Source organism: Didymosphaeria variabile, assembly GCF_027946475.1.
Source record: "Didymosphaeria variabile strain IMI 356815 chromosome Unknown scaffold_5, whole genome shotgun sequence".
In the NCBI taxonomy this organism is placed as follows: Eukaryota; Fungi; Ascomycota; class Dothideomycetes; order Pleosporales; family Didymosphaeriaceae; genus Didymosphaeria; species Didymosphaeria variabile.
This window is the reverse complement of record NW_026611624.1, coordinates 2,178,195-2,204,108: the sequence shown is the minus strand read 5'-3', so window position 1 is coordinate 2,204,108 and position 25,914 is coordinate 2,178,195. Positions and strand designations below refer to the sequence as shown.

Below are 25,914 nucleotides of genomic sequence, written 5' to 3'. Positions count from 1 at the left end.
GCTATTGACTTGTTTGATGATTTTGAGCCATGATACATGAAGGCCGGTTGCCAGATTCGTTAACATGTATTCATTTATACATCTACTAGATATCGAACATGTAGATACTAGATATGATAAAGCGTTACATCCGAGGTCATTGGTACCCTTTGAATATTGACTTTTGTTGGCAAGTGGGTGCAGGGACTTTCGGCCTATCACGCACAGCATGCCCAGAAAGGGAAAGCGTGGCCGTTTCTCAGCTCCACCAGGAACCGGATCCTTGCGAGTCACAGAGGGACGTCAGCGTGCTAAGCCACTTCTTCCTCAGTGCTTACATATGAGCTCGCCCAAAAGCCACAGTACGATGCCCATAGAAACCTCATCTTCCTAGAAACCGCCTTCGTTTTGCACATCGCAGCCGTGTTGAGACGTACAATACCGTCGCTTCGCAGGGGTACGATAGGGAGCAGGCACCTCCAGTCACGCTCGGCAGCGATACCAGCCCTCACCATCTGGAAGTTGTTCTTTGTTCTCTCATTCTGGTCGAGCAGTACCACAGTAGACAGTAGGTGCGCACAGACACAGTATGGTGTATCGAGGACGGCCGAGCACAGGATGTAAAACTTGTCGGCAGCGGAAGATCAAAGTGAGTGGCGCAGCTTTATATCCCCTACGAAGGTCGCTTTATATACTCTTTCTATTTAGTCCCGAGACTCTGGAACATACAGCCCTACGAGCAGTCCGCACAGGGCGTGTAGATTGCCTGATCCGGTCAGCAGTGCGAGCTCCGAGGACCATAGGTAGCCAAGCTTCATACCCCAGACCCACTGGTTCCAGTCGCTTTCCTTGGCGAAGTATTGCACTACTGACGCGTTGCTTGTAGTGTGACGAGAGACCAGAAGGGTGTGTCAAATGCGCGGACAAGGGTTACCAGTGCCCCGGGTATGAGCAAACAATCGACCGCCTCTTCCAAGATGAATCCGCCGCCGTTGAACGCAAAGCTCACAAAGCCAAAGCCAAAGCCCTTGTTGCTCGCGACGAACGGGAAAAGGCCGAGAAAGCTCGACGCGCCGTTGTTCGAATGCAGGATGCGATCGGTATACCCTTGCTCTGTCCCCTCATCGACAGAGGTATCTCTTTCTTCATGATGAACTATGCAGCCGGAATAGATCAGCCACCGATTTCATCCGCGGCGTACAACCAGCATCTTAATACGTATGGCTTCCACCCCGTGGTGGCTACGACCATGACGGCACTTGGACTCGCGGGTGCGGCCAACCTCTTTATGGATAGTGGATTGAAGAGAGAGGCTACCGCGTGGTATCTCGATGCACTCAAGATGACGAACAAGGCGCTTACCAAGCCTTCCGAGGCGAAATCAGACAACACTCTATTAGCAACTATGCTGCTGAGTGTTTTCGAATCCACTCATAATGAGTACTCATTCCATGGCTGGCTGCAACACGTCCAAGGATCCTCGTCCCTTGTACGAATGCGCGGCCTCGCTCAGTTTCAGACGCCAGCCGGTCGCAGGATGTATATGCAGACGATCGGCTTGCTCGCAATGAAATGTATGGGCATGGGCATCGCGCTTCCGCAATTTGTCCATGGCATGAACAAAGAGGTAGAAAAATGGGAAGACAGTCGCGACCCCGGGAATCGATTCTTCCGTGTTCACATCAAAGCGATAGACTTCCGAGCATACATATTGAATCATCAAGTCACGGATCTACGAACCATAGTCGACCGCGCTATAGAAATTGACGAAGAAGCGAAGAAAGTATTCGAGGTCGCGGGTGCAGATTGGGATTATCTGGTCGAGACTTGCGATGAAGGCACACCTGGTGTGTTTGGCACAGAGTACCATATATATCCACATCTTGCCTCGGCGCAAACGTGGAATTGGCTACGCTACATTCGGATATACATCCACGACATCCTCCGCAATGCTCTCATCGCGGGCTTCAGCTCTACACCACCGGTCTTCGTCGGGAAGAAGTACATGGCGCTTCTCACCGAGTCCACCGAAACACTGTATAAGATGCAATCAGACATATTTGCCAGCATGCCTCAGTATCTACACGACACGCCCAAAGTCCCACCAACCTGGTGCGACTACACACACACATGGGCGCCCCAATCCACACGTGAAGGCCTTACACCCCCCAGTACCGGTACTACACCTTCTGCATACACACTCTCCCCTTCGCCCACCAAAACTGCAATGGGAGCCACTAGATGGGGCATTCCCGCAAGACCCACGAGTCCATCAGGAAGTCCAAAGACCTTCATCTCGAATTTCCGCGAAAACAAGACCTCCAGCACAGTTCCTGAGTTTCGCACTCCCGCAACAGCAAACGAGCAACTACCCGTCATACGCGTTAGTGGCGGTTACTCCTCTCTCTGGGCCCTCTACATTGCGGGCTCGACCCCCATCGCCTCGCCCGAAGCGCACGCCTTTGTGCTGCGCTCGCTCGAAAGAGTCGCGACTGAGTTTGGAATCAATCAAGCGAGGGTATTTGCTAGCGCATTAAGGACGAAGATAGAGTTAGAGAGGACGGGCATAAGTAAAATGGCCGAAGAGGAGATGATGAATGGGTGGGATGGTGGGTGGTATGCGGCGTTGGGCGATAAGCAGAAGGTCACTATTAGGAATTCGGCGTTGAGAGGGGGAGAGCTTGGGATTGCGCCGGTTTACATGCCGAGGGTTGGGCCGCACGTTGAGGATTGAGGGCTGCAGTAAGTGAGATGAACCAGCTTACCAATGACGTTCAACGCCGGCATCTACGAGCAGTTTGGAATGCTTTATGAAAGTACAAGCTACGATCAAGGCTCTCGTACGAGGCTATGGACGGCGCTTTGAGATTTATTACGACTCACTGTCTGTCAAATATCGGTATACTTGACTCTTAGCTGGCTTACTAGGCCTAAGCTATTGCAGCAGGTTCGAAGAAGCGGTTTGACAGTCGTGGTAACCCGAGATGCCCCCGTAATGTCGTGGCTTCATAGTCCTTCCTAAATATACCACGACGTTGCAGCTCTGGCACCAACTTCTTTATTACGCTCTCTGGTCCTTTAGGTGAACATAGAGAGGTGACCGTAAATTCATCGGCTTCGTCTCGCTCAAGCTTATCTGCTATAGTCTTAGGAGTGCCTACGAATGAAACCCCTGGGTAACTGTTGTATTGCCCTGCGAGCGGACGCACTGTTGGTCCGTCTTTTCCCGTAAGACTGATGATGTCTGCACATCCTGTCTTGCTCGTGTTGGTATCCGGAACGTCTTTTGGTAGTGGTCTATTAGGTCCAAACTTGGACATATTAGACCCAAGAGCAATAGGAAGAGACGCAATAACGATGTCATAGTGCACCAAGCTACCGAGCTATAATCGGTTCTGCTTCGCATCCTCGACCGTGTCACAGATGCAGAACAATATTCACATTGCATTATCTCATTCAACAGTATATTACACCGCTTGCTGGCAGTTGACCTGGCTCTCTATGCCATCAATGTTCGCGCACGCGTACTGGTTTGTGCCACTTGGGCTCTTTACCGTCACGTTCTGGATGTTGATGTCGCTGCACACGCTTGGACTTGAGCAGACCAAATATCCAACAAGTGGATCATACTTCTTGCTCGTGGTACCCTGGAAGTTCTTGATGGTAACATCCGAGATGGTGAGATTGCTTGGGAACTCGTTGCAGAGCGTCAGGTTCTTTTGGCCGTAGCACTGGGTGATCTCGATGGCGTAGTCCACGTTCGAGAGAATCATGCCGTCGTAGGTAATGTTGGATACGGCTCCAAGACCACCACCGCCTTGCAAATCGTCGGATAGGGCGGAGCTAACGCCAGGCCAGACCTTGATGCGGGCGCCATCAGAGGCGTCTGACATGCTAATGTTGTATGTCTGGCTTCGTCAGCTAGGCTCTACAAAACGAGATCTCCAGGTACAAATAGGGCTGTTCCCATTGTTATAGACTGGAGCGGGAACGGAAGCCTTACGTAGATGTTCTTCACGATATCGACCTCGCCCTTATATTGTCCCAAGCTACCAACACTGATACCATGGCTGCCATTGCAGATCAGGTTCTGCACGACGATGTTCGTGCTGTTCGGCTTGAATGACACACAGTCGTCGCCGTTATCGATATGCGAGTTCTGGATGACGATGTTGTCTGAGCGGTAAGTGTCCCATCTACGTAGTGTTAATGTCTTGATTCGTTTTCTACTTCAAGTAGAGACTCACCCGTCAGTGTTCTTAGCGACATTCGAGCTACTACTATATCCAGAAATGCTAATATCAGAGAACACCACATCGGTTGAGTTCGCCACGAGGTTGTACCACTGAGGAGAGTACCTCAGGTTCAAATCCTCAATGCGGCCGGTCTTCAACCCGATAGTTCCGAAGAGGATCGGACGGAGAATCAGGTTGTTCTTGGCATACAAATCGTACCAGACTTGACCGTTTCCCTTTGGTCATGAAAGTGATTAGCCACATAACTTGTAGAATATACATGTACTCACATCGAAAGTACCACCTCCGTAGACGTTGACGTCTTCGCCTCCAAGTTGAAAGAAGGTAGTGGCGTTCTGGAACACTTGTTTGAAGGCATTGGCTTGCCAGTAGTCCGTGTCATTGGTGAATTTTATGGTTCCTTGCACATCTTTACATAATTTTAGCATAGGCAATTGTCCGATGTTGATTTGACGTACCCAAATCGATGTGCTTGAGGAAAGTGAGATCAAGCGCAGTGCCGACGGTGTAAGTCTTTCCCTTGGTGAAAATAACATGACCGCCATTGTTGCAAGACTTGATGGCGCTCAGCACGTATTGAGAGTCATCCTGGCCATTGCCGTTGGTCTTGACCGTGCAAGTCTTTGTCCGCGCAGGCGACTGTGAGAAAGGCTTGCCGGGGTGGTACGGCTTGATTGGATGGTTTGGCCTCTTCGATGCTCCTCGAGCAACGAGGGCGTCGGCTTCAACGGGAGAAGACCATACTGCGGAAGCTTGCAGCAAAGCTGCGGCGATTATTGTCGAAATAAGCATGGTTCTGGTCCTTAAGCGTCGACGATTGGAGTGGACAGTCTTTCGAACGCTGAAAGCTGTGGAGCCTCATCATGCAGGTCATGGCTCTTAATATACTGTATATTGCCCCCATGCCAGGGGCGAGTTCGCACACCCCAGAGTATTTGGTGCGGAGATGATAGTCTGGTTCTTCCGTCCGCGGTGGAGATACCCCATGCGCCACACGTGGCGAGAGAATCGCTAAACTTAAAAGAGCATAGCGGCCGCACGCTACGTCGCTGATGGGAGGAAAACGGCGAAGGATTGGTGGAGGAATGTTTACCCCAGAATTGTTGATGACCCTCCCATAACGTGGGGAATATAAGCCTTCCTCGGCAGACCGAAGCTGCTTCTGGATAGGGCACGATAGACCACTTTCCGTGTACTTGCGCGGCCCTTTCCCTCGCCTTCAATTTTACGAAGACTTACTTGCGGGGACCAAATTTGCGAAGCTATATCTGAAACCCCACAAAGCGCTGGGGACGGTCCCTGCGTCTGTGCTAATAAACGATGCTTCCTAGATAATTTTCTTAGCCTCGAAAGCGCATGTTGTGCACACCGGGAAGGCCACGAGGCAGCGACAGGGAACACCGATGGAAGTAGGGAACGTTCGTGGACATGGTCCCCATCGCACGAGTCAATCTTCCATCGGCGCACCTCGTATACAACAGCATCTCCCTTGACGGGCTACGGCAAGGAGGAGCACTTGTACCCGCTCCAAAAAGGTTATCCATCAAGAGTTTGCACGGATTTGCGATACGTGGGTACGGTTTGTATCGCCGTTCTCCGTTCTCGCGCATCTGATGTGAGTTCTCAAGCTGCCAACGCTGTGGATATGGTCAGATTGGATCCGGGTTCTTCCTGCGAACAGGTTGAAAGTGGCCGTTACATTCTCACAGCGTCAATTCTAACATGTGCACATTGGATTTGGATGATGTCCATTCGTCTTGCTAGGTCTGCAGCTTGTTCCAGGCGGAAAGACATATATCACTTTAATGTTGGCATGTATTAACGCACTTGAGAGAACGCTTCTTCTTGCCGAGTACACTGAGCCGTTTCTCCGTTTCACCATGCGAGATGTCTGAGCGAGAGTCACCTAAAGGCCAGATCTTCAGCTCATTTGTCATAGCGTGACATTGCAGACCTCCAACAATGGCGCTCACTACTCGAATGCCGACCGATACAACCTCTTCTGCCGACCGCAGCTGTGGATATAGAGCCGTTCCGATACCCGCCAAGACGGTAAGCTTCCGTGTGGGTCTGTGGGACGTTGGTCGTGCAGCTTGGCAAGTACCTGGGTAGCGTAGCTATCACGGCTGTCGAAACTGACAGATGCGCTGCGGATGTGGAGCGTATTCCGCGTGCTGTGTCTTTCAGAAAGAGAGAAGGATATTCTCTGTGTACCCGCTTATAGAACGTAGAAATATCCCACGCGGGAGCAAATGGAGCGTTGAAGCACGCTAGATGGCTAAGTTTGACTGCGCTCTCAGTGCTATCACGGAGCTACATCGCATACCATGGTTCCATCCTAGGCATCACCACTCAATAGAACACCAACAAGTCACTGCCTAAAAGCACGTTAACAAAGTGCCGAAAGAGAATGCTATATGGCCTCTACACCGTTTTTGGAGCATGATGTTTCAAAGTAAGAGCTGCGAAACCGCAGGCCAGGCTTCTGGCCAGAAATCTGTTATTTGCCAAAGCTAGTGAATCTCGCAGATACTATCGAGATGACATCTCGATGAGTCTGGTTTAAAAGCGACTACCTATGCTGTGGCAAGTCCTGTGTGGAGTATCGTATGCATACGAGCGGGCGCATGGCGGGCTGTGTCAAATGGCGGGCTGTGTCAAATGGCGGGCTGTGTCAAATGGCGGGCTGTGTCAAATGGCGGGCTGTGTCAAATGGCGGGGTGCACATGCAGCATCATTGGGTGAAGACGCGGGTCCGTCTGCAAAGCGTTTCTTGGGTCCCGTGTGACAGTGGCAGTGGGGATGGAGGGGCCACGCTCAGTGTAAAACCAGAGATGGCTGAAGGTGCAATGTAGAAGACGTGGTCAGAATAGCCTGCCACCAGCAGTGCATACCTTGCGTATATGTTCTTCCAGAATTATGACACACGGTACGCCGACACTTGTGCGATGATAGATCTGTACCTGCGGACTTCCGAGGTCTCTCATGGTCTTCAGATCCTACATACATTGGCTGAAAGCGGCAGAATTACCGAGCTTCAGCAATGAGCTTCTTAATTTGGCGTGGGCTTGCAGCTCAATCGACGCTTTTGGCAACATGCATACTAGCGCGCACGCCTGACTGGTCACGAAGATAAGATTACCGTTGATTCCGAGCACCGTAGGCGATTGAGCATTCAACGTCACTGATACGATGAAGACATATTTGTGTTTTCAAAGACCCAAGCTTACATTACTCTCTTCGAAATGACATACTCCAGCTCGACATATGCATAGTAAGTCAAACAAGTAGACGCTTATCGCATTCCAATTTGTGAAGTGCGGTCTCACTCGGCCACCAATACGAAGGAGCCCACATGGCTTGCATATCATGTTGTGTTACTTTTGACGAGGGCTGCAAGGAGACCCTGGCAGTGCCCATACCACGAACGTCGCCATGGTTTGTTTCGGCCCCGAGTAGACGTGCTGGTCAGTGTCGTGACAGCGTCTTCCATTGGTCCTAGTCCGCAAGTCAGTGCGCCCTTGTAAGGTCTCGGACCGCGAAGATCTGGCATGGAGTGAAGCGTTTCTTGTCCATTTACCCGCAGTCCAGAGTCCCAACATTTACGCTCTGGAGTTGGTCTCTCAGTTGTCAGAACGTACACCTGCATGATCTCTGACATCGCCGAAATCGGCTCACTCCCACCTTCGCCAATCCCATCCATATCCCGAGTATCTGTTCCAACTAAACGCCCTATGCAAGCTACTAACGCACTCTTACACTACCGTAGGAATACCGTTGAGCTATCGCGGGATAACCTCCTGCCAGTCTCCCTCACCGGGTCGGCCCGCACCCGCCCATCCTTGTATCGCACGTGTGACGCTAGTCTGGTCGGCTGTAACCACATCGCTTCTATGCAACGTTGCGGCGCAATACAGTAGCCGCCGCGGGGAGCGGGTGGATCCCATTCAATGATCAGCCAGGTACCGGGAGAGGGAGGCATGGCAGTGAAGGAACGGCTTGTCTCCCGTTCACCGATAAATGCAATGCATACGTATGCCAACCGGTCAAACCAGCTCTCAGTCTTTAGAAGATCAGGGAGGCGCTTAGTGAATCAAAACTACTGGTCGCCCAGGGCGATAACCACAAGACTCGGTGCAAAATCAATACTGCACATGTTCATGTGCCATCGACATCACACGGCGCACTCTCTTTGAGATTTTTTTGTATATGTTATGGTATGGTAATATATAGTACATTTACGCAAGTGCCCTTTCCCCTGTGATGCTAGGCCATAACATACATGAAGTGCTGAATACAGTATCGTGACAGTAGTAATACGTTGAGTAGTTTTTGTGTTGGAAAATCGACAATCATCATGTCTATGAGCGGCGTCTGTAGGGTGACAAAAAGTCGAAAGCAGCGATGAGTGTATGAATGACAAGAAGTGATAGCCTAATAGTGAAAATTGTGTGTGAAAGTATAGCGGCCGTTGGATGTCGTTTCGTGCAAGTCGTTCTAAACCGAGATCAAGGGAAGCAGAAACCATACCGATATGCAGAGGACAGCAGATGTACCGCGCCTAAATGCAGACCGTACCGAGATGCGGTGGGGGTCAGGGACCGCGGTTATAGATGCATCGATCGAGTCACCTACTCGCCTTCGCCAAGCGGCTCGTGTGCAAAGCCGTCCTGATTAATGGCACTGATCCCAATATCACTGCCGCCATAGTACTCGAAGCCGATGCCGCCAATGTTACCGTAAAAGTTGTCGTCCCAGCCGGAGGCTTGCGAGTCAGGCGTGAGTGGTTCGCTTGCCGACGGCGAGGGCGTGTCGGCAGGCGAGCTGGTGAAGAGCGGCACTGCAGGGTCGGAAGGTAGCTGAATATAACCATCGTTGTACGCTGCAAGTGGAGACGATGACATGGAGCCATTGGGCAATCCATGGAAGATTTGCTGCGGGACGCACGAGTCGGTGGCGGGCCCGTAGGCGTCGGGTTGGTACTCCATTGCGTCGACCTCGGAGCCTGAGGGGCTGTAGTAAGAAGGAGAACCAGAGTACATCGACATCTCTGAGTTGAAGGCTGAGTCGAAGGTCGCAGGGGTGGGCATGGAGCGTGATGGGGATTGGTAGGGGTCGCTTCGGTAGGCATCATGCATGCGGGCTTTGTGGCGTAGCTGCTTCTTCGCGCTTCGACCTCCCATGGCGCCGGCCAGCTGCCTTTGAGGGTAGAGGCCAGTACGGTGACCGCGTTTGTTGGGCTGCTTGCTGCGGTAGCGAGTTGTGGACTTGACGCCGTTTGCGAGAGCATCTTGTGTGAGACGCCACATGAAGCCCTTTCGAGCCTCTTCGCCAGGCTGGTCGACTTTCTCGAATGCCTGGACACGTCATTAGTGACAACTTGGGAGGAACTGACGTGAGCGGCTTACACCATTCATTGAGAGATTGTGCCGGATGCTGTTCTGCCAGCCCTTGCTATCCGAGGCGGCGGCCTTGTCGGTATTCTGTCGGAACCAGTCATAGATATCCCGCAAAATCATTGTATGGTTAGGCGCATCCTTGAGCGCCCTAAAAATGAGTTGTGCGTATGGCTGGTCTTTCTCGATGAGCGCGTCATTACGAAGCGGTAGAGGAGATCCATCGCTTGGAGTTGCTGCTCGCGATATATCCGAGTCGTAAGGAGTGCTGTACGCTGTGAGGTCCTCCGGTATTGGGCGAGGGTAGTCCTCATACTCATGGTCAAGCTGCATGAGATTGTTGTTCGGGCTTTGATGTGTGAGATCCATGCCTTCGTATGGCTGCTGGGGTCCCCTCTGGTACATCGGCGGCGGATGACTCGATACAGTCACCCCAGAGTGTGACAGCCCGGTCATGTCGAAGCTGTTGTTGTTGAGCGAACGAGGGCAGTTTGCTGAGAGACCAGGTTGGTACGCAAGAGTGTACTGGTCATTGTACGCAGTTCGGTCATAATTGTATGCGGACGCTGTTCCTGGATTGTATTGCATAGGGTAGTTGAAACCAAAGTTGCCCTGGGGCATGGGGGTTGAAAGAGGGTTGTTGTATGTTCCCCATTGCATGATGGCAGGGTCGTCTAGGTTTTCAACCTTCATATGATGTTGGTCCTGGAAGGTAGGAACCGTGATGTCTTGCAACGCAGTCGTCGTAGTCGAGACTAACACAGATGGCCGAGGTGATGACTGCAGAGGTTCTGGAATGTAGAGCGGAACGGAAGTACCAAATTCGCTCTTGGGAGGTGAAAGAGCACCAAGGCTTTCGGAAGGATCCGCATGGGGAGGGGTATGGGGTGACCCAGACTGTGGCATGGCTTTGTTGTCTTCCATTGATGGGCTCAGATAGCAAAGTTATCGAACGTATCGATGTGTCTAGAAAGTGGGGACGGCAGCTGCTGCCAACACCTCTCGTGAAACAGCGGTAGTAGTAGGATCTGATCGGGCAGAGTCATCAACGGTTCTCCGAATGGAATGAAGCGAGATCTTAAGACATTTGAGTGGATTTTGCAGCGCCAGTCGACTCTGGATTGGACGGAAGGGCCTGTCATTGTCCCCTTGATGCAAGAGCCCGACTGCCAACTTGCATGCAACAACCGTGCGCGCGTGGATTGGGGCATGTAGATGGCAAACAACCTTTGGAAACGTCAACGGGCACCGCCCGCCGGTAGATACAGGGATGATCACGGGTCGGAAAATTCAATACTCGTTACTGGTAAGAACACCTCCCGGTCTAGTCCTACCCAGCCTCATTGCACTACCGAGAGATACAATGGGATGACTGCTCGTCCCACGGCTTCAGCCAACGGTTTCATGGTACGAAGTCAATGTCAGGTCAAGAGGCGGCAGCCTGCATGGCAGGTAACATGCACAAAATGGCGGTAACCGCTTCCGGGCAAGGTCTTGGGAGGCCTTCGCCCGTGTTCCATTCCCAACTTTCTGGAAGACAGAAGGCTCGCTCAGAGACAACGGTGTCAAAAGCGGACACTTGTCAGGTACATGTGCATGAAAGCAGGCAGCAAAGGCCGCGATACATGTTCATCGCTATCTTCGAATGATTGTATGACCATAAAGAGCCTAACCCACATCCAGACTTGCCTCCTCGGACGTCGAAGGCGGTGTCGGATGTGGAATTGCAACCGAATGCAGCCCGTATGAAGGCGACTGCCAGAAGCCGTTTGGCGCCCCAGCATAGTGGCTACGACCTTGTCGTAGCCCTTTTGTCCGGTGAGTTCACATTCGGTAGCCGTCCCAGGTGTCCACTCGATGTTTGCACCTAATTGGCCAGCCAACAATTATTTGCACGATTATATTCTATCAGCCAATTAGACACAATCAGTGGCGCGATCGGCCAGCAAAGACACGGCCCACAGCGTGAACGATTGCCCTTTAGCGAAGAGCTCCAGAAGGGGATGATCCCACTGGCTGTAGGTTAGACAATTTACTCGGTTATACCACAATGAGGATAGTGTTGAATCAGTCGGTAGAAACTGCCCAACCTAAAGCCACGAGCAGGACGCAGGCTGCCCGAGATGCGTTGCGGGAGTCTCCGCTCTTCTAGCGGTGAATGGTGGGGTGAGGATCCATCGGTGGGGTGTGCCAGTGACGCGCAGCTGGCCCCGGGAGATTTATTTTCGATAGTATATCTGCAGGAATTTAGTGCGTTGTAGGGATACACAGAGCTTTGACACGCACCTTTTTGAACTGAAAGTGGAGTTGCAGGATTCCCTGGTGGCGTCAGCCTTGTTCAGCCTTACTGCTGCTGTGACGGGTGCAACCCTGCAGAGAGTAATGGCACTTCGTATGGACTTACCTTGTCAAAGCTGCTCTTGAATCCTCTTTCTCGTTTGGCGCTATAATCCCACTCCTTATCGACTATGCGAAAGGCGATGTCCTCGTATGGTGGCCCTGCAATGAAGCGGATCAGGCAGGTATCATCTTCACCAGCTGGGGCGAAAGACTGCCCGCGCTTGCGGCCGTTCTCGCGCTCAATCTTGTAGGTAGGTGCGCGAGATTTGTCGATCAAGTCTGGGTAGAAGATGTTGAACTTGTAGCCCTGAACAATTTTGGGCGGAGGATTGTCGTGGTCATAATGCGTTTGATTGTACTTGTTCCACTCGTAGCCCATTTGCACGCGGTTGAAGTACCGCGGCTTGCGAGGCTTGTATCTGCTTGCCCATTGCGGTTGGGGCAGCGTGATCTCCTCCTCGCCCGCAAAGATCTCCTCGCCTTCCTCAACTCCGCGGGCGACTTCTCTCTCGTAGAGCGCCATGGTGGCCTTAGAGTAGTCCTCCTTCTCAACAGGCGCAAATCGAGATACTGCTGAAGCATTTGCCTGCCCGGGTTTCGATGTCGGTAAGTTGATCGAGACATCTTGAATCCGGGTCTGAATCGGAACATAGCCCAGCTTGAGAATTTTTTGTCGTTCCCTGACTATATTGTCTAGGAACCTCCGCTCATCAATTTGCTCTAATAATTTTTCCTCCGCATGAAGCTTGAGCAACGGCTCCGGATCCAGCGCCGGGTCGTAAGCGAGCGAAGTTGCCTCGCTCTTGTCTGATTGGCGAGCCGCGTCAAGCATAGCCTGAACTTTGTTCTGTACAGAAAGCGCAGTATCCTGTTGCTGTTTGCGGAGACTCTCCAAGCGCTCCTTCAGTATCTCCTGCGAGACGCGACGTAGCTTTGCCTTAGCTTTCCATACTCGCAGATTACGCAGTAGTTGTTCCCAATAGTCATAGTCAATAGGCTCATCTGATTCCAGCTTCTTCTTCACCTGCACTTCCAGTGTCTCCAATTGTTCGTATGTCTTCGGAGCTAGCAGGCGGTCGATATCTACAGAAACGGAACTGGTTCCTCGAGCTTCGGCGCGGGATTTTCGTCGTCGATCTTTACATATCGTCTTCAAAGCCTGGATTAGTTAGTAGGATGTCTTCCATGAATACTGGCAAACTCACAGTCCAGTAGTCTCGGTTGCTGCGGCTTGTTTCTAGTGTGAGATAGTTCTCGATCTCCTTCTCCAGCTCAGCCAGATCGTCGTCGTGAAGTCCTTCGAAAACACCCTCTGGATCTACCACATCAAGCTCGTGATCCTCAACTTCCTCGTCCAGAAATGCCTTGGTAGTATCGACGAAGCGAAGTGTGACCGCGAGCCAGTCGATCGGTTTGGCCCGGCCACCTTTGACCCGCAACGCTGCCCTCTTCTTCGCTTGCTGCAGGACGAAGCGATCTTCATCAGCGACCCATGCCTCCTCTTGCGCGTTTGTAGATCGCTTGGATGGGTGGTCTTGCGACCGCGAGTTCGCTGAGCGTTTTGCGGGAATTGTGGGTGCAGGCGCTGCTCGCTGAGGATGCCGGTCGTCGCGGCGCCATGGGGGAGGATTTTGTGAAGACATTGTTGTTTCGTCTGACTGTAAGGTTTCGTCCAGAATAATTACACTCAAACGTGTATCAACATGGAGATGTTTCCGCGCGTGTCTGCAATACTTTCCTTGGCGTTGTGACGTAGCACCAGGCCCAATCAAATCTTAGCGTGGCGCGTCAGGTGCTGCTGCCTTCACCACAAGCAAACACCACGCGGCTCAAGCAAATCTAGATATTGGGTTCACCTTAAAGCTTTCCATCTGGGGATACCAGGAACCGTACCCAAACAGTCAGCATGTCATGCTGGCGCGTTTTACAGCTCTCCGACGAGGTTCAAGGCGAGACCGTGCCACAACTTCTCATCAAAACGCAGTTCGGGTCATCCTCATATACCGTCTTTCTCACAGATCTGAGCAATATATGGAGCGAAGAATTGGACTTGTCTTGTATCGTGCGTCGAGCTTCTGACGTGGAGTCGCCAATCGAAGTAAGCGAGCGGGATACTTCCCAGCTTGCTATACTTTTCGAAAATGTACAGAATTCGCTCACTGACAGCGACGACACTAGCCGTACAATTTCACGGGACAAATCAGACAATGTAATGCTACACACCACGATCAGTCTCCCAGAGCCTTTGGACTTGTTGACCTGGAAATTTTGTCTGATCAAGAGGCCCGCGGCTACGCTGAAGAATGAGCTTATCCTTCCACTGCTGGTTTCTGCCCACGTTCAACATGTACGAATTTCTCGTCTACTGGCTGTCATATCCGATAAGGATCGAGCGATTACACGACTTGTCGATCAATACGAATCCAGTAATCTAGATCTCGCTGCGGCTTTCCCGAGTATTGGCAATACCAAGTCTGGTAGAAGGCTTGTCAAACGTGAGCAAGCAGCGAGATATATTCCCGGTCTTCAAAGTTTCGATCCAGATACGTGGAAAAAGGACACAGCAGAGATGGTGGGCCCCGATGTATCCACGTTTGGCTTGTTCCAAGAAGCACTATTCGAATGCACCCCTAAAATACCGCCAAAATTGAAATCAGATGATGATGAAGACAACCACTGGTGGAAGGACCTTGAGACCTCCGCCAGCGTATTTAAGCGAGCTGCAACCACGAAGACGAAAACTCAGCCGAAGAAGGCGCCAGCTCCTGCACGGCCCGCCGGACCTGACTCCGAAACGGAGGACGAGGAGACCGAAGACGAGTTTGAAACACATGAGAATTTCAAGGTACGGGTCCTTCTATTTGCGAACCTACATGGTCACTAACGCTCGCAAGTCACGGGATTTGACTAATGGGTCCGAGCCTCCTGCTACCCGTGAACCAGCATCGAAAAATACACACCAGGATGTCGATATAGATGACACCACAGCTGAAGGAAACATGGACGTGGATAAAGACGAGGACGATGGTGAAGATCTGGATGTCCCATCAAAGGTTCAGAGTCGGGGTCAGCATTCACCTCCCAGAAGAAAAGCACCAACACCAGGACCATCACCTCCCAAAACAGTTTCACCGATTCGTGCAGATTCGCCACCAGCGAAGCCTAAAGCCAGAGGCTTCAAGATAGGAGGCGGAGCCAAGAAGACAGAGTTACAGCCGGTAGCATCACCCGAAGAAACGTCGAAGTCCACCCCGCAGAATGAGAGGATCCCAACCCGGTCTAAGGTTGACGAGATTGTAGTGGGTTCCAAACCCATGAAGAAGGGGTTCAAAATTGGCGGTAAATCGAAAATGCAGACGGCGGCGGCGACAGAAGAAATGACATCATCAGAGGCATCGAGACCGCAACGAGATACCTCCACAACTACGCCAAGCTCATCAATTGGACCTTCGGCCTCAACGACGACAAAAGTGGAGAAGCAGACCTTGCCTGTTGAGGAAGAGCGGGAAGAGACTGAGGAAGAGAAGGTGGAGAGGAAGAGGCGAGAGCTGAAGCGAAAGAACGAGGAGCTTGCAAAGAAGCAAGCTCAAAGCAAGAAGAAAAAAAGATTCTAGGTTGTGAGGCAGGGTGTTCTGCGAAGGTACAGCATCCCAGCATCCCATATGATTTTGTGTTGTACACATCTTTTGTCACATAGGCGTCCGTCACCTCGACGACGAGAGGCAGGCCTCTTTGGTTCCTCATGTTATCAGTTCATACCCACTAGCGTTAAGTTGACTTTTGAGTTGACACCTTCATGGCGCGCTTTTCTCCACTTACCATGACCTTCACGCTTCTCGGTCTAACCAGACCAACCATTTGCGTTTTGCACGCTCATTGGTATTTAACACTTCTCAATCGTATCACAGGGCAACTGCCGTCGTCTAGAAAGAGCGTACCCGCACGGAATTCATTCGCTTCGATCGCGCCTTCCGCTCCTACTCAATCGAGCAGTGACGTCTGCGCCGGCCGTAAACAAACGCACAGCTTGACCACATCACCACCTTCCGCGCAAACGAGAGCGGTTACCGCATTGCGTGCTCAACCTTCCCCGGCTGGCTGCTCGTCGACGATAACTTCCCTTTGCTTATTGGCCATTGCTACTTAGTCCGCTATGTGCCTGTATCGTTATGTTTACTACTCGCGCTGCCGACACTCGGAATTCATCCGCGTAACCTACTGCGATAGGGCAAAGGCACTTGGGCACCCGCAGCGGTAGGTGCATAACCGCCACACACTTCCACGATATTTCCACTGACAACAGCAGAGACGATCGTTATCGGCGCAACACCGGTGCAGACAATCCGCCTGAACGGCCGCCCGACTATCCCTCGCAACACCCGTCGTACCACAGCCCTAACCATCCCAGTTCAGCTACCCATCATCAAGATATGTCAACTATAGCACCGTCAGAAGCTGGCTTTGATGTCGCATGGGCGGACAGTGAGCCGATTAAGTCGCTGCCACTTGCGGACCAGATCCCGCGGACTGCCCACGGCTTTAGTAACGTCAATATCGATATTCCATTGGATTCTCAGACCTCTCTGTCAATGGAGCTCACACATGAAGGTGAGGTTATGGAACTTGTCGCACGTTCTGAATCGTGTACCGGGCACGAAGACTGACGGAGAACAAGCTGACCCTTGCGATCGTCCTCGCCCACGCGGCCGTTCTGCCGTGGCCAAATATGCTCAAGATGGACAAAACAGTCTTCGACCGTACGATTCCGACACAGATACCGTCCCAGCTTCCCCAAACCGGATTGAAGCCGCGAAGAAGATCGTCTCGCCCCAGTCAATCGAGTCCACGCACAGCCCGCGCAAACCGATACCATCCCCATGGAAGACAACTCAACCGCGCGCACCAGTCTTCCAGACCGACCGTCGCAAAGAGGAACGTGAGAAACGGAAGTCGGTCCAAGGAAGCCTATCGCCTACAAAGTCTTTGCGAAGCACGTACTTGACAAAGGACGCGATCGAACCAGTCACCAGCGACATCACTTCAGCGCCCGGGCTACCTTCACCTACGAAGCTTCCGCGCCATCAATCGAAAGCCAGTCTGCAGAGCCCATCGAGTTCACCGGCACGGAGCAGCCCACGTGAGGCGGCTATGCTCAAGATACAGGTCTCACCCGCTCGAAGCAACTGGTCAAACGTACAGGGTCACGGAACAGCGTCGAATGTGCAGGATCTGGGAAGGGCACCTAGTGTTACACCCAGTGTGACATCGAATCAGGGCACCGAGTACCATTCTGCACATTCGCCGGTGAGTTCGCGCGACACCTGGCACACAGCCGAAGACCATGACCTAGAGCCACCTTTTCTAAGTTTGGTAAGCGCTGATGACTTTGAGCAGGACCAGCATGGACAAACGAGCATCCGGGGGAAATCAACTTCTCAGCTTAACTCGCACTCACGTAGCAAGACTGAGTCGCATGTCACGGGACAGAAGGTCATCAGGCCTGCTGTACCGAATCTCACCTTGTGTATTCCGCACAATAAGCAATCAACGAACCACAAGCCACCGTTCAAAGCAGGGTCAGCATCCAGCCCCAATTCTGGCTCATCAGTGTCGCCTACAAAACCTTCATCGCGAATCCCACGCGTCGCTCACACCTTCGATGCGGGTACAAAGGCGTCGAACCTAAAGCTATCTCAGTCTACCAAATCGTTGAAAGAGGCAAAGGGCTCTAGCATAATCAACAACTTCGTTAACGATAGTCTTCAAGAGAGGTAAGTTTCGAGCATTTGTGGTCCAATCCCTGTCCTAGATAAATACGAGGTCTTTGATTATCCTGGGTTCGCGAGCTGACAAGACTTAGCAATCACGATCCACGCGATATACCTTTGCCATTGACTCCAATTGCAGTGCCTTCGTTGCGCCATGTAAGGACTTTGAACAGCGCCGGCAGAACTCCAATCTTAGCTCAAGATGCGCCACCCCGGACCAGGGGACATTCTCACGTCAATTCAAGGCTTGCGTCTTTTCTCGATAGTGTCGATCCAAGCATCCATCCGGAACACACGCCTTTCATGGAGGAAGACATGTTCATCGACGACAACGGACCTTTGAGTGAACCGTCCTCGAGGAAGACGAGCATATCAACTGTGAAAGCTGTCACTACTGCTGCTAAGCAGGTGTTTGCGCACATGGATCATGTTGATGAGCTTGAAGCACGAGAGAAGGAAAGTGTGGTCAAAAAGGGTAAGGCTAACTCTGTCTCATTTTTGCACTTCCCCTTCAAGCACACTTCCCACATGTCATGTGAGCACTGTTCCAATGAGACCACATCTTACCACTAAATTCTAGGTATTTCAATGATAGAAAAATCCAATGTCGAAGCTCCTGAACCGAGTCTTGAAGTCGCAGGTCCTTCGAGCGAGTCTCGACAGCAGTTTCTTCACCCCAGACGCCGAAGTCACCAGGAAATGCTGCAAGACCGACCTACATCTGTCAGTGCTCATTCGCTACGCTCGAAAGCCTCTTCGGAATTACGGGCAACTGCTCCTGAATTCTTTCCCCGGCTGAAAGATGGTATGTTTTCTCATAGCACTGTCGACTTGTGATTTATTGATGATACAGAACTGCGAGCCTCGGCTCAGGATGCGATGACCACACAGTGGATGCAGCCCTACGTCCACAATCTTGCCTTCGATCCGTTCGCCCTGGACGCCTACGGAATGCCTTGGTTCTTCCATATGTATCCAGTCCAAATTAAGCATTTTTACAAATCGCCGAAGAAATACAAGACCATGCCTCGTGGGCGCAAGCGGGGAGATGATTCCTTGTCCCCGAAGAAGCTTTCCCGCCCTGCTTTGATTAACGAACCTCTTCCACAAGAAGGACAGAAAGGAACCGAGCAGGAGCCGGCGAATGATGCCGTATCGCCATTCGCATCGCAAATGGATGAGATCGCTCGCAATACCGCAGGACACCAGAGCAGGGATACAACGAGCCCGATGCGTAGGAGATTCATGACATTGCCTCCTCGCAGTGGTCGCCCTCTTCGCGATGTTGGCAACGGACTTTACGATACTTTCGGCCGCGGCCGCTTCCGCCCCGTCGGGATGCCTATCGAGGCTACTGCTCCTTTCCCTGACCCAATTCCTCCTTCCGGTCGTAAGAAATATGTTGGATATGCCATCGAGCGCACTCGGGATGGTTGCGGGGTTGTAGACATCGACCGTGCCGCCGAATGGGTGGGCAAAGTCTGCAATACTTGCGAGCCGGACCATTGACTCTTTGGGTTGAAGTGCATGAAATGGGCTTCTCTGTCTCTTCCACTTTCTCTGCCTTTGTTATAAAGGCTGCTTTGGAGCGCGATGGAGCTTCTTTTTCTCACCATTCATCTTCTGACGACGACATTATTGGCGGCAGAAGTGTAGTGGGCTTCTGAACGTTACCCGTGTCATCAGTCACATTCTCTTCTTGTATTCTTCGTTTGAGCGCATGTTTTACGATTCATGCTTTCTTTGGGTAGTCTACCGAGCGCTTCAGCGTCTTGAATGAGTTGTTTATGATCGCGAAAGATTTGTCTGCTCGTCGTAAAGTGCATGCCTGGAACGAAGTGTTAGGATTAGAATTTCACGTGGAGCTTGGAAAATTCAGAAAATTGATGTTGACGCATCCACCACCATGAGTACGTATGTGCAAGAGGGCAAGATCCTACCCTTCTCTACACTACCTTGGTATAGAACAACCGCTACCTAACAGGATAAACAAAGAAAGGAAGTACGACAAGAAGAGGAAAGTAAAGCTTTTCCATCCTCCAAGAAGAGACAAGAACCCAAGCCGAACTCACCCAAAAGAATACCCGCTGCCCGCCCCAGAGTTCAAACCAACACCAAATCCCTCGCCTTCCTTATCCAAATCCTTAGTATACTCCCGTACTGTCGCGTCCGACCGCCTTCGCAGCTTGCGCACCGAGATCGAGCTGCGCACGCTGCTTGCGCGTTCTACAGCTTTCTAAGCAGGCGTTACACTTCTGCTCTCCCTCCCGCGACTCAACAGCCCCCTCCCCTTGGTCAACTTCGGACTGTTCGGACCGCTTCCACTCGCCGCGTCAGCGGGGGTGAAACTACTCCTCACAACCACAGTTCCCTGTCCTACACTAACGCTCTTCTCGCCCCCACTCCCTTGGTCGTCCACAGTGAAGGGTGTTTCTCCAAGTTCTTCATCGCGACCAAAGGTAGCGTGGTCCTTGACAACGAGCTTGAAGAAGCTATCCGCCGAACACGGGACCTTGAACGATTCGTCTTCGAAAGTAACGGAGCCCGAGGGCGCTTTGATGTGGTCGGTTTTGTGGACTTCCTTGCTGCCTTTCGGCCCGTCGAGGCGCACGAATACACGAACGTTTGTGCCTTCGGGGAAGCCCGAGGCGGAGAGGATGGAAATGTGTGCGGTGCCTTGTTCAGCTCCTGAGGCGGCGCCACCGTGCGCAGAGGCGAAGGATTGCGCGCCCCAGGAGCGGTGACGGTTGTGGTGCTTGTCCTCTTTGGCATTGGAGGAAGTGCTGGGGCGTTCACTCTCGATAGAGATAGCGGGGACGGGTTCGTCGGGCAGGGTGCTACCGTTGAGTGTCGACGCGTCGAAGTCTTCTGGCGCCGCGCCGCGGGACTTCCTGCGCTTGAAGCCACGGCCGAGGAAGGTACCTGCGCGAACGACACCGCCGCCAACGAGGACGGCGCCTTTACCAACGCCCTTGACGGGCGCGCCAATGACTTTTCCGGGGACAGCGAAGGTGCCGGAGAAAGTGCTTGAGCCTTGTCGTGAGCGCATAACATAGTCTGGTTTGAATAACATCTTCAGACGGACAGCGCCTGATTTGCCGTCTAGGCCGAGAGTGACTTCTTGCTGCTGGAACGGCTCTAGGATCTCTAGGTTGATGGCAGCTCTGCCTAGGAAGTCCGCTTTGTCTCCAAAGTCCCAGTCGAAGACCTTCACTTCGAAGTCGGCTGCCGTTCGACTGCGGACAGGCACTTCGAAGTACTCGTTCCACGCGGGATGTAGCGTCTTCTTCTGCGTCTTGGTCTTGTAGACTTCTTTGTCGTTGAGGATGAACTTGCAGTACGGATCTGAGAAGCCGTTGCGGTCAGCAGCTGGAAGATCTGCTGCGTCCAATACTTCCACTCGGAGAGTGCCCTGGTTGTTGAACGATTCGCTGGGGTCTAGCCGCATCTTAACAGGTAAGTATTTCAGGCTGACCGTGATCTTATTCTCGCGGCCGTGGTTATCCTTCAGAATAAGTTGTGTAGGGGTGTACTGCCATTTGTTAGCACGGTCCAACAGGCCGTGAGGTTGATGGCACCTACTAAGCACCGTCGAAGAGTATCCAGTGTACTGCCTGTGAGTTTTGCAATGACGTGGTCCTCGTCGTTTTCGCCCTTCTTGTCAATATGCTCGATAATACGAAGGGTGATCTTCGAGAAGTCGAGTTCGCGGACCATCGTGTCGCCGACTATGTCTGTTAGCAGCGCACTACAAGCGGCATGAACTTGAACTCACCCTCGTTGAACGTCATATGCCTGTTCTTGATCTTGGCACTAGAGTAACTTGGGAAAGCCATGTCATCCATGATGATATCAACGTAAGCTCCGGTATCCGCAAACTCGCCCTCGACTAGCTTGAAAACAATGAGACCAGATTCTGCACCGCAAATTAGCCAGTGTACCAATTGTAGATAAGAGTAGAGGGCATAATGTTGCGGGGTGGTTGAACCAACTCAGCTCATTATATGCCTCCGGAAAATTAGGAGATCCTCGTAGCTCACCATACTGCTGCAGGTCGTCAGCAGTAAGGTGCAGTTTCTCAATCTCCTTCTTCTGAGGAACCGCATCTTCTTCCTGCTGCACCTGCGCAACGCTCTTTTCCAATTGTTTCGCAACGTCAAGCTCGCTTCCGGCGGTGTGTGACGATCGGAGTGACGAAATAGTTCCTGCGGTCTCCGATCGTGCGATTCCGGATACACTCGAGGTGTTCTTCTTGTGTCCCCTGGGAGCGGAATCGATAGATTTTCTGATAGAATCCTTACGTGACAAGCCATCTTCACTGTCTGAGTCCTCCTCATCAGGATCATAGACAGGATAGGTAGGATAGAATGAGCATGTGTAATTTAAAATGCCCTTCGCTTGCGTGCGAGCTCCCAGGTGCAGTTGGCCTTGTTGCGTCTCCTTTTGTTCGTGGACGAGCCATTGTCCGTCGTCGTCTTGGTGAACGAAATCGCCTGCGGTCAGCTCGATGTGTCCGAGAGAGCGGTCTTTGCCCAGGTGTTCCTCGTCCATCACCTCAACGGTGAGCTTCTCGCGCTGCGTGTGAATAGGCACGTAGATGACCTCATCCCAGTCCGGATTCAGATTATTCTTGAACGTCACTGTCCGTCCCTTCTCGACGCCGGAGAGCAGGACTCGCACATATGGATCGGATTTGCCCATCGTCTCGACATTGCGAAGATCCCGTGCATTCTTGAAGTGTAAACGCATAACGCCGATAGGAGTAAGGTAGCCACCTCCGGCCACGGCACCTTTCAAAGCGACTGGCTTCCATTCGAGCTTCATCTTGGCGCGTCCAGTCTTCGCACCGTGCAGATGGTACCACTCCTGGCCCTTTGCCATCAGCTCCAACATGTCGTCAATGGTGATTTGATACGAGCCAACGATGGGGTCAGCCGCAAGATCGCGGTCATCTTTGATGAGCAACCCGAGCTTGGCCTTCTTACGGTCCGTAATTAAAAGCTCTTTGCTTGCGTCTGAGAAGACTGGCTGATTTGTTCGCTTCATGACTGTCGACCGGTGCACCTCTCGCCCATTAAGCAAGAGCATGGCATAAGGGCTAAGTTGTCCGATCAAGCTCTTCTCGTGATCTAGTTCTTTGGCCTGTTCGACCGTGAATTTGGCAATACCGGTGCGTGATTCTGGCGGAGGCTCCTTTGTGCCGTCGTCCAAGACCTCTCCTTCAAGCACAGGGAAGAAGCGGACATCTGCTAGGATGATACCGCGGGATCGACCACCAGCCGTGACTTCTAGATGCAGGTTCTCATGCTCATCCTCCGTTTCTAGTTGTTCAAGCGCAAAAGTTGCGGTTCCGAGCTCTTTATCCTTTCGGAAGTCGTTGAAGTCGAAAAGGTTGATCGTCAGTGCGTCCTTGAGCGAAGTGATGATGATGTTCACAGTCTGATTCCAGCGCGGGTTCGCATTCTCCTTTACCACCGCAGTGCGAGCAAGTTCCGTTCTGTTGTTGATAGAGACTGTTGCGTACGGATCCGGGGTGCCAGAAAACTTGTCAGGATTCTTGAGACCCTGAGCGCCATGGAAAGTGATCTGGAGAACACCAATGGCCTGGTCGATTGGGTCGCCCGCAAGCATTTTCGCAATTTCTATGGGGAAGATGTTCGGAGCGTACATCATGGGCGCAAGGCTGGCATGGATCATTTCCATGATAAAGCTCTCTAGACCAGGGATGAAGTTGATGTCGAAACCGAAGGTCTCGCCACCAAGCGGCTTGCAGACATAGTCGATGGTGGGGCGCTCCAAGAAGGACATCTCCACTCGTTCGATATGTGGAAAAGGAATCTGGAGCTTGAATTTGAGGCGCATGAGACCGGAGAAGGCCATGTCCTCAACAATCACATCGAGACCTTTGCTGATGACTCCCTTACCCACACGGACTTCGAGCACGACCTTGGGGTTGATCTTCTGTTTGAGCTGTCGGGAAGTGAGATCTGCAGTGTCGTTCGGATTGAAGCTGAACTTCCAGTCCATGAGCACAATGTCGTCCTGGGCCTTTGGATATGTCTTGACGTGCTCCAATCGCGGAGGCTTGGTCCCAAGTACGAATTCTTTCATCCGCAGACCCTCGAGAAAAGCGGGCGTGGAAGTAGACAAAACCTGGTCTACCGAGCCCACAATGGTCTTACACAGAACCGGAGCGTAGATGGGCCAAAACTTGACCAAGAAGCTGTTCATCCACTCCAGACTCTCCGTGTCCGTCTCTAGCCTATTCTTGGCCATTTCACGGTTCAGGTCATCGCGCGCATTACGGCGTACGCGACGGATCGAGGTTCGGTAGTAGGTGCCGCAGATGGCCATGATGCAAAAGACCCATCCTAGCCCGCCTCCAAGCACTGCCACGACCCAGGAGCTCAGGCAGGCAAAGATGATGACACCGGTATTGTGGTACCAGTCTCCGTAGAATTTATCCTCGAGCTTGCTCTCGAGAAAAGTCTGGTGGTCCAGGAGCGACCCCTCTTCCTCCTGGTTTTCCGAACCTGGCATGCCAAACCGTGGGGCCCAGCCGACGCGCCCCCACTCATCGTCTTGGTCGAGCTTCGGGAGCTGGCCGTTTGGCGCGTCTGAGGTTGGCGAGAGAGGTGCCTCGATAGCGCCTTCTTTGGAGGGTGGAGGGAGGGCGTGTTTCGGACCGGTTACGTTCTATGCCTGCTATCAGCTCTCATCACTCGCCGCGCATTGGCTGGTACTCACGGCATCCGAGGCTAGGGCAACGGCATTTGGTTTTCGCTCGTGGTGGAAGTTGTTTGGGATTTGCTGTTCGCGTACAAGTCAGCTTTGCAGTCATGTCTCAGATTGGTGGTGTGTCCAAGCATACCGCTTTCGCCTGTGCGGCCTTCTCCTCTGGGCTAGCATTTGGGTCAAACTTAAAGGCAGCGCTCCCACCCTTTCGGGCTTCTTGGAGCACTTTGTCCCCGGCCTGATCAGCGGTAACGGTAGAGTTGGGGTCCTGGGCAGCCTCAATCGCGCCCTGCTGCTTAAGCTCAGATGCGCGCTGCATGGTCGCCATGTTCGGAGTCGCGGGCGGAGGGCCGGCCCTCGATTATATAACTATCGGGACCACGGCGCCGGACGGTTCAATTGGACGGCTCGCGATCGAGCTGGGCGACAATGGGAGAAGGGCGTCTTTGTGGGAATAAGAATGAACAAAGGGAGAGAGGAGCTATCGGAGTGCTTGAACCTGCTTGTTGTTAGCAGCTGTTAGCTGAGCTGCACCCGCCCGCTTCTTGCGTAGGCTATCAGCGTAGCGCGACCCTGTCTCTCCACCCAGGGCTCCCTCGGGCTGTAGCTCAATTGACGGCACTCACCAAGACCAACCCCCGCTGTTAGCTGCTTAGCGCGACTGCAGCTCCGGCCGAGGGTACAGAGACAGCACAAAAGAAAGGCAAGGAGAGTGGTGGGCGAGGGCAACGCGGTGCAGGATAATATAAGGCGACGTGGACGGCGGCCAGGAGCAGCAGCAAGCAAGCACAAGCACAGGCAGTGACGTCTGCTGGCCTGTTCCTACGATCCGGGTGCCTGAGCGCTGGGCGGTATCCCTGCACACAAGAGAAATGTCGCCCGCCCAGCAACGGAGCCAGCGAGGCTGATGGCGCTCGGCAGACGATGCCAATCACGCCCGGCTTCGTCAGGGATTCTCTCCATCAGACTGTTCGCTCTCCTTCCGCCCAGGGCCTCCGCCGCAGCGCTTCTGCTGCCGGGCGCCTGTTCGCGATGGCGGTGCCCTGGAGCAGATCGGACAGGCATACGCGCCAGCCAATCGTCGACGGCCGCACGCCACGGCCGCGCCGCCACAGCCAAACAAGTGTCAGTGTCTCCACACTGTGGCTGCAGCTTCCCCAACATCGACCCTCCCTCAAACGCTCTTCTCGCGCTGAGCCTCTGCTGCCGCAACTTCCGTTCCGCGTTGCCGGCGAGCCTACGGGCGCTGACCTGATGATTATGACGCGGCCTCAGCTTACCTCGCATCCGTTGTTTACCAATGGAGATCCTCATTCAAGATGCGCACCGCCACATTTAGCTTCGACCGAGTGGATCCCCAATTTTGTGTTTGCGGCCTGCGTCATGTAAACGGGCCGAGGGGCAGCCTGAACCAGTGGGACGCTTCAGATTGGAGCTCTT

General features: G+C 52.7%; 7 protein-coding genes across 7 annotated transcripts; 3 read left to right on the top strand and 4 right to left on the bottom strand.

The window, feature by feature from the left end:
* Positions 1-568: 568 nt before the first annotated feature.
* N0V89_007208 (uncharacterized protein) lies at positions 569-2,713 on the top strand (the record flags this gene model as incomplete). Its single annotated transcript, XM_056215973.1, has 2 exons — positions 569-628; positions 866-2,713. 2 exons carry the CDS (start codon positions 569-571, stop codon positions 2,711-2,713), a joined length of 1,908 nt encoding a protein of 635 aa, XP_056070220.1.
* A 733-nt stretch (positions 2,714-3,446) lies between these two features.
* Positions 3,447-5,027, bottom strand: PGX1 (Exopolygalacturonase; the record flags this gene model as incomplete). The annotated part of the gene is made up of 5 exons (XM_056215972.1): positions 3,447-3,887; positions 3,983-4,175; positions 4,227-4,450; positions 4,505-4,644; positions 4,694-5,027. The coding sequence occupies 5 exons, from the start codon at positions 5,025-5,027 to the stop codon at positions 3,447-3,449; spliced, it is 1,332 nt and encodes a 443-aa protein (XP_056070219.1).
* A 3,839-nt stretch (positions 5,028-8,866) lies between these two features.
* Positions 8,867-10,324, bottom strand: N0V89_007206 (uncharacterized protein; the record flags this gene model as incomplete). The annotated part of the gene is made up of 2 exons (XM_056215971.1): positions 8,867-9,592; positions 9,644-10,324. The coding sequence occupies 2 exons, from the start codon at positions 10,322-10,324 to the stop codon at positions 8,867-8,869; spliced, it is 1,407 nt and encodes a 468-aa protein (XP_056070218.1).
* A 1,526-nt stretch (positions 10,325-11,850) lies between these two features.
* Positions 11,851-13,614, bottom strand: N0V89_007205 (uncharacterized protein; the record flags this gene model as incomplete). Its single annotated transcript, XM_056215970.1, has 4 exons — positions 11,851-11,868; positions 11,918-11,950; positions 12,036-13,130; positions 13,177-13,614. 4 exons carry the CDS (start codon positions 13,612-13,614, stop codon positions 11,851-11,853), a joined length of 1,584 nt encoding a protein of 527 aa, XP_056070217.1.
* A 263-nt stretch (positions 13,615-13,877) lies between these two features.
* On the top strand, positions 13,878-15,585 carry N0V89_007204 (uncharacterized protein; the record flags this gene model as incomplete). Its single annotated transcript, XM_056215969.1, has 3 exons — positions 13,878-14,069; positions 14,121-14,816; positions 14,866-15,585. The coding sequence occupies 3 exons, from the start codon at positions 13,878-13,880 to the stop codon at positions 15,583-15,585; spliced, it is 1,608 nt and encodes a 535-aa protein (XP_056070216.1).
* Positions 15,586-16,401: 816 nt separating this feature from the next.
* N0V89_007203 (uncharacterized protein) lies at positions 16,402-19,248 on the top strand (the record flags this gene model as incomplete). The annotated part of the gene is made up of 5 exons (XM_056215968.1): positions 16,402-16,579; positions 16,647-17,742; positions 17,985-18,214; positions 18,320-18,544; positions 18,593-19,248. 5 exons carry the CDS (start codon positions 16,402-16,404, stop codon positions 19,246-19,248), a joined length of 2,385 nt encoding a protein of 794 aa, XP_056070215.1.
* A 727-nt stretch (positions 19,249-19,975) lies between these two features.
* On the bottom strand, positions 19,976-24,802 carry TCB2 (Tricalbin-2; the record flags this gene model as incomplete). Its single annotated transcript, XM_056215967.1, has 6 exons — positions 19,976-21,271; positions 21,322-21,467; positions 21,515-21,655; positions 21,780-24,435; positions 24,487-24,549; positions 24,611-24,802. 6 exons carry the CDS (start codon positions 24,800-24,802, stop codon positions 19,976-19,978), a joined length of 4,494 nt encoding a protein of 1,497 aa, XP_056070214.1.
* Between the last annotated feature and the right edge of the window lie 1,112 nt (positions 24,803-25,914).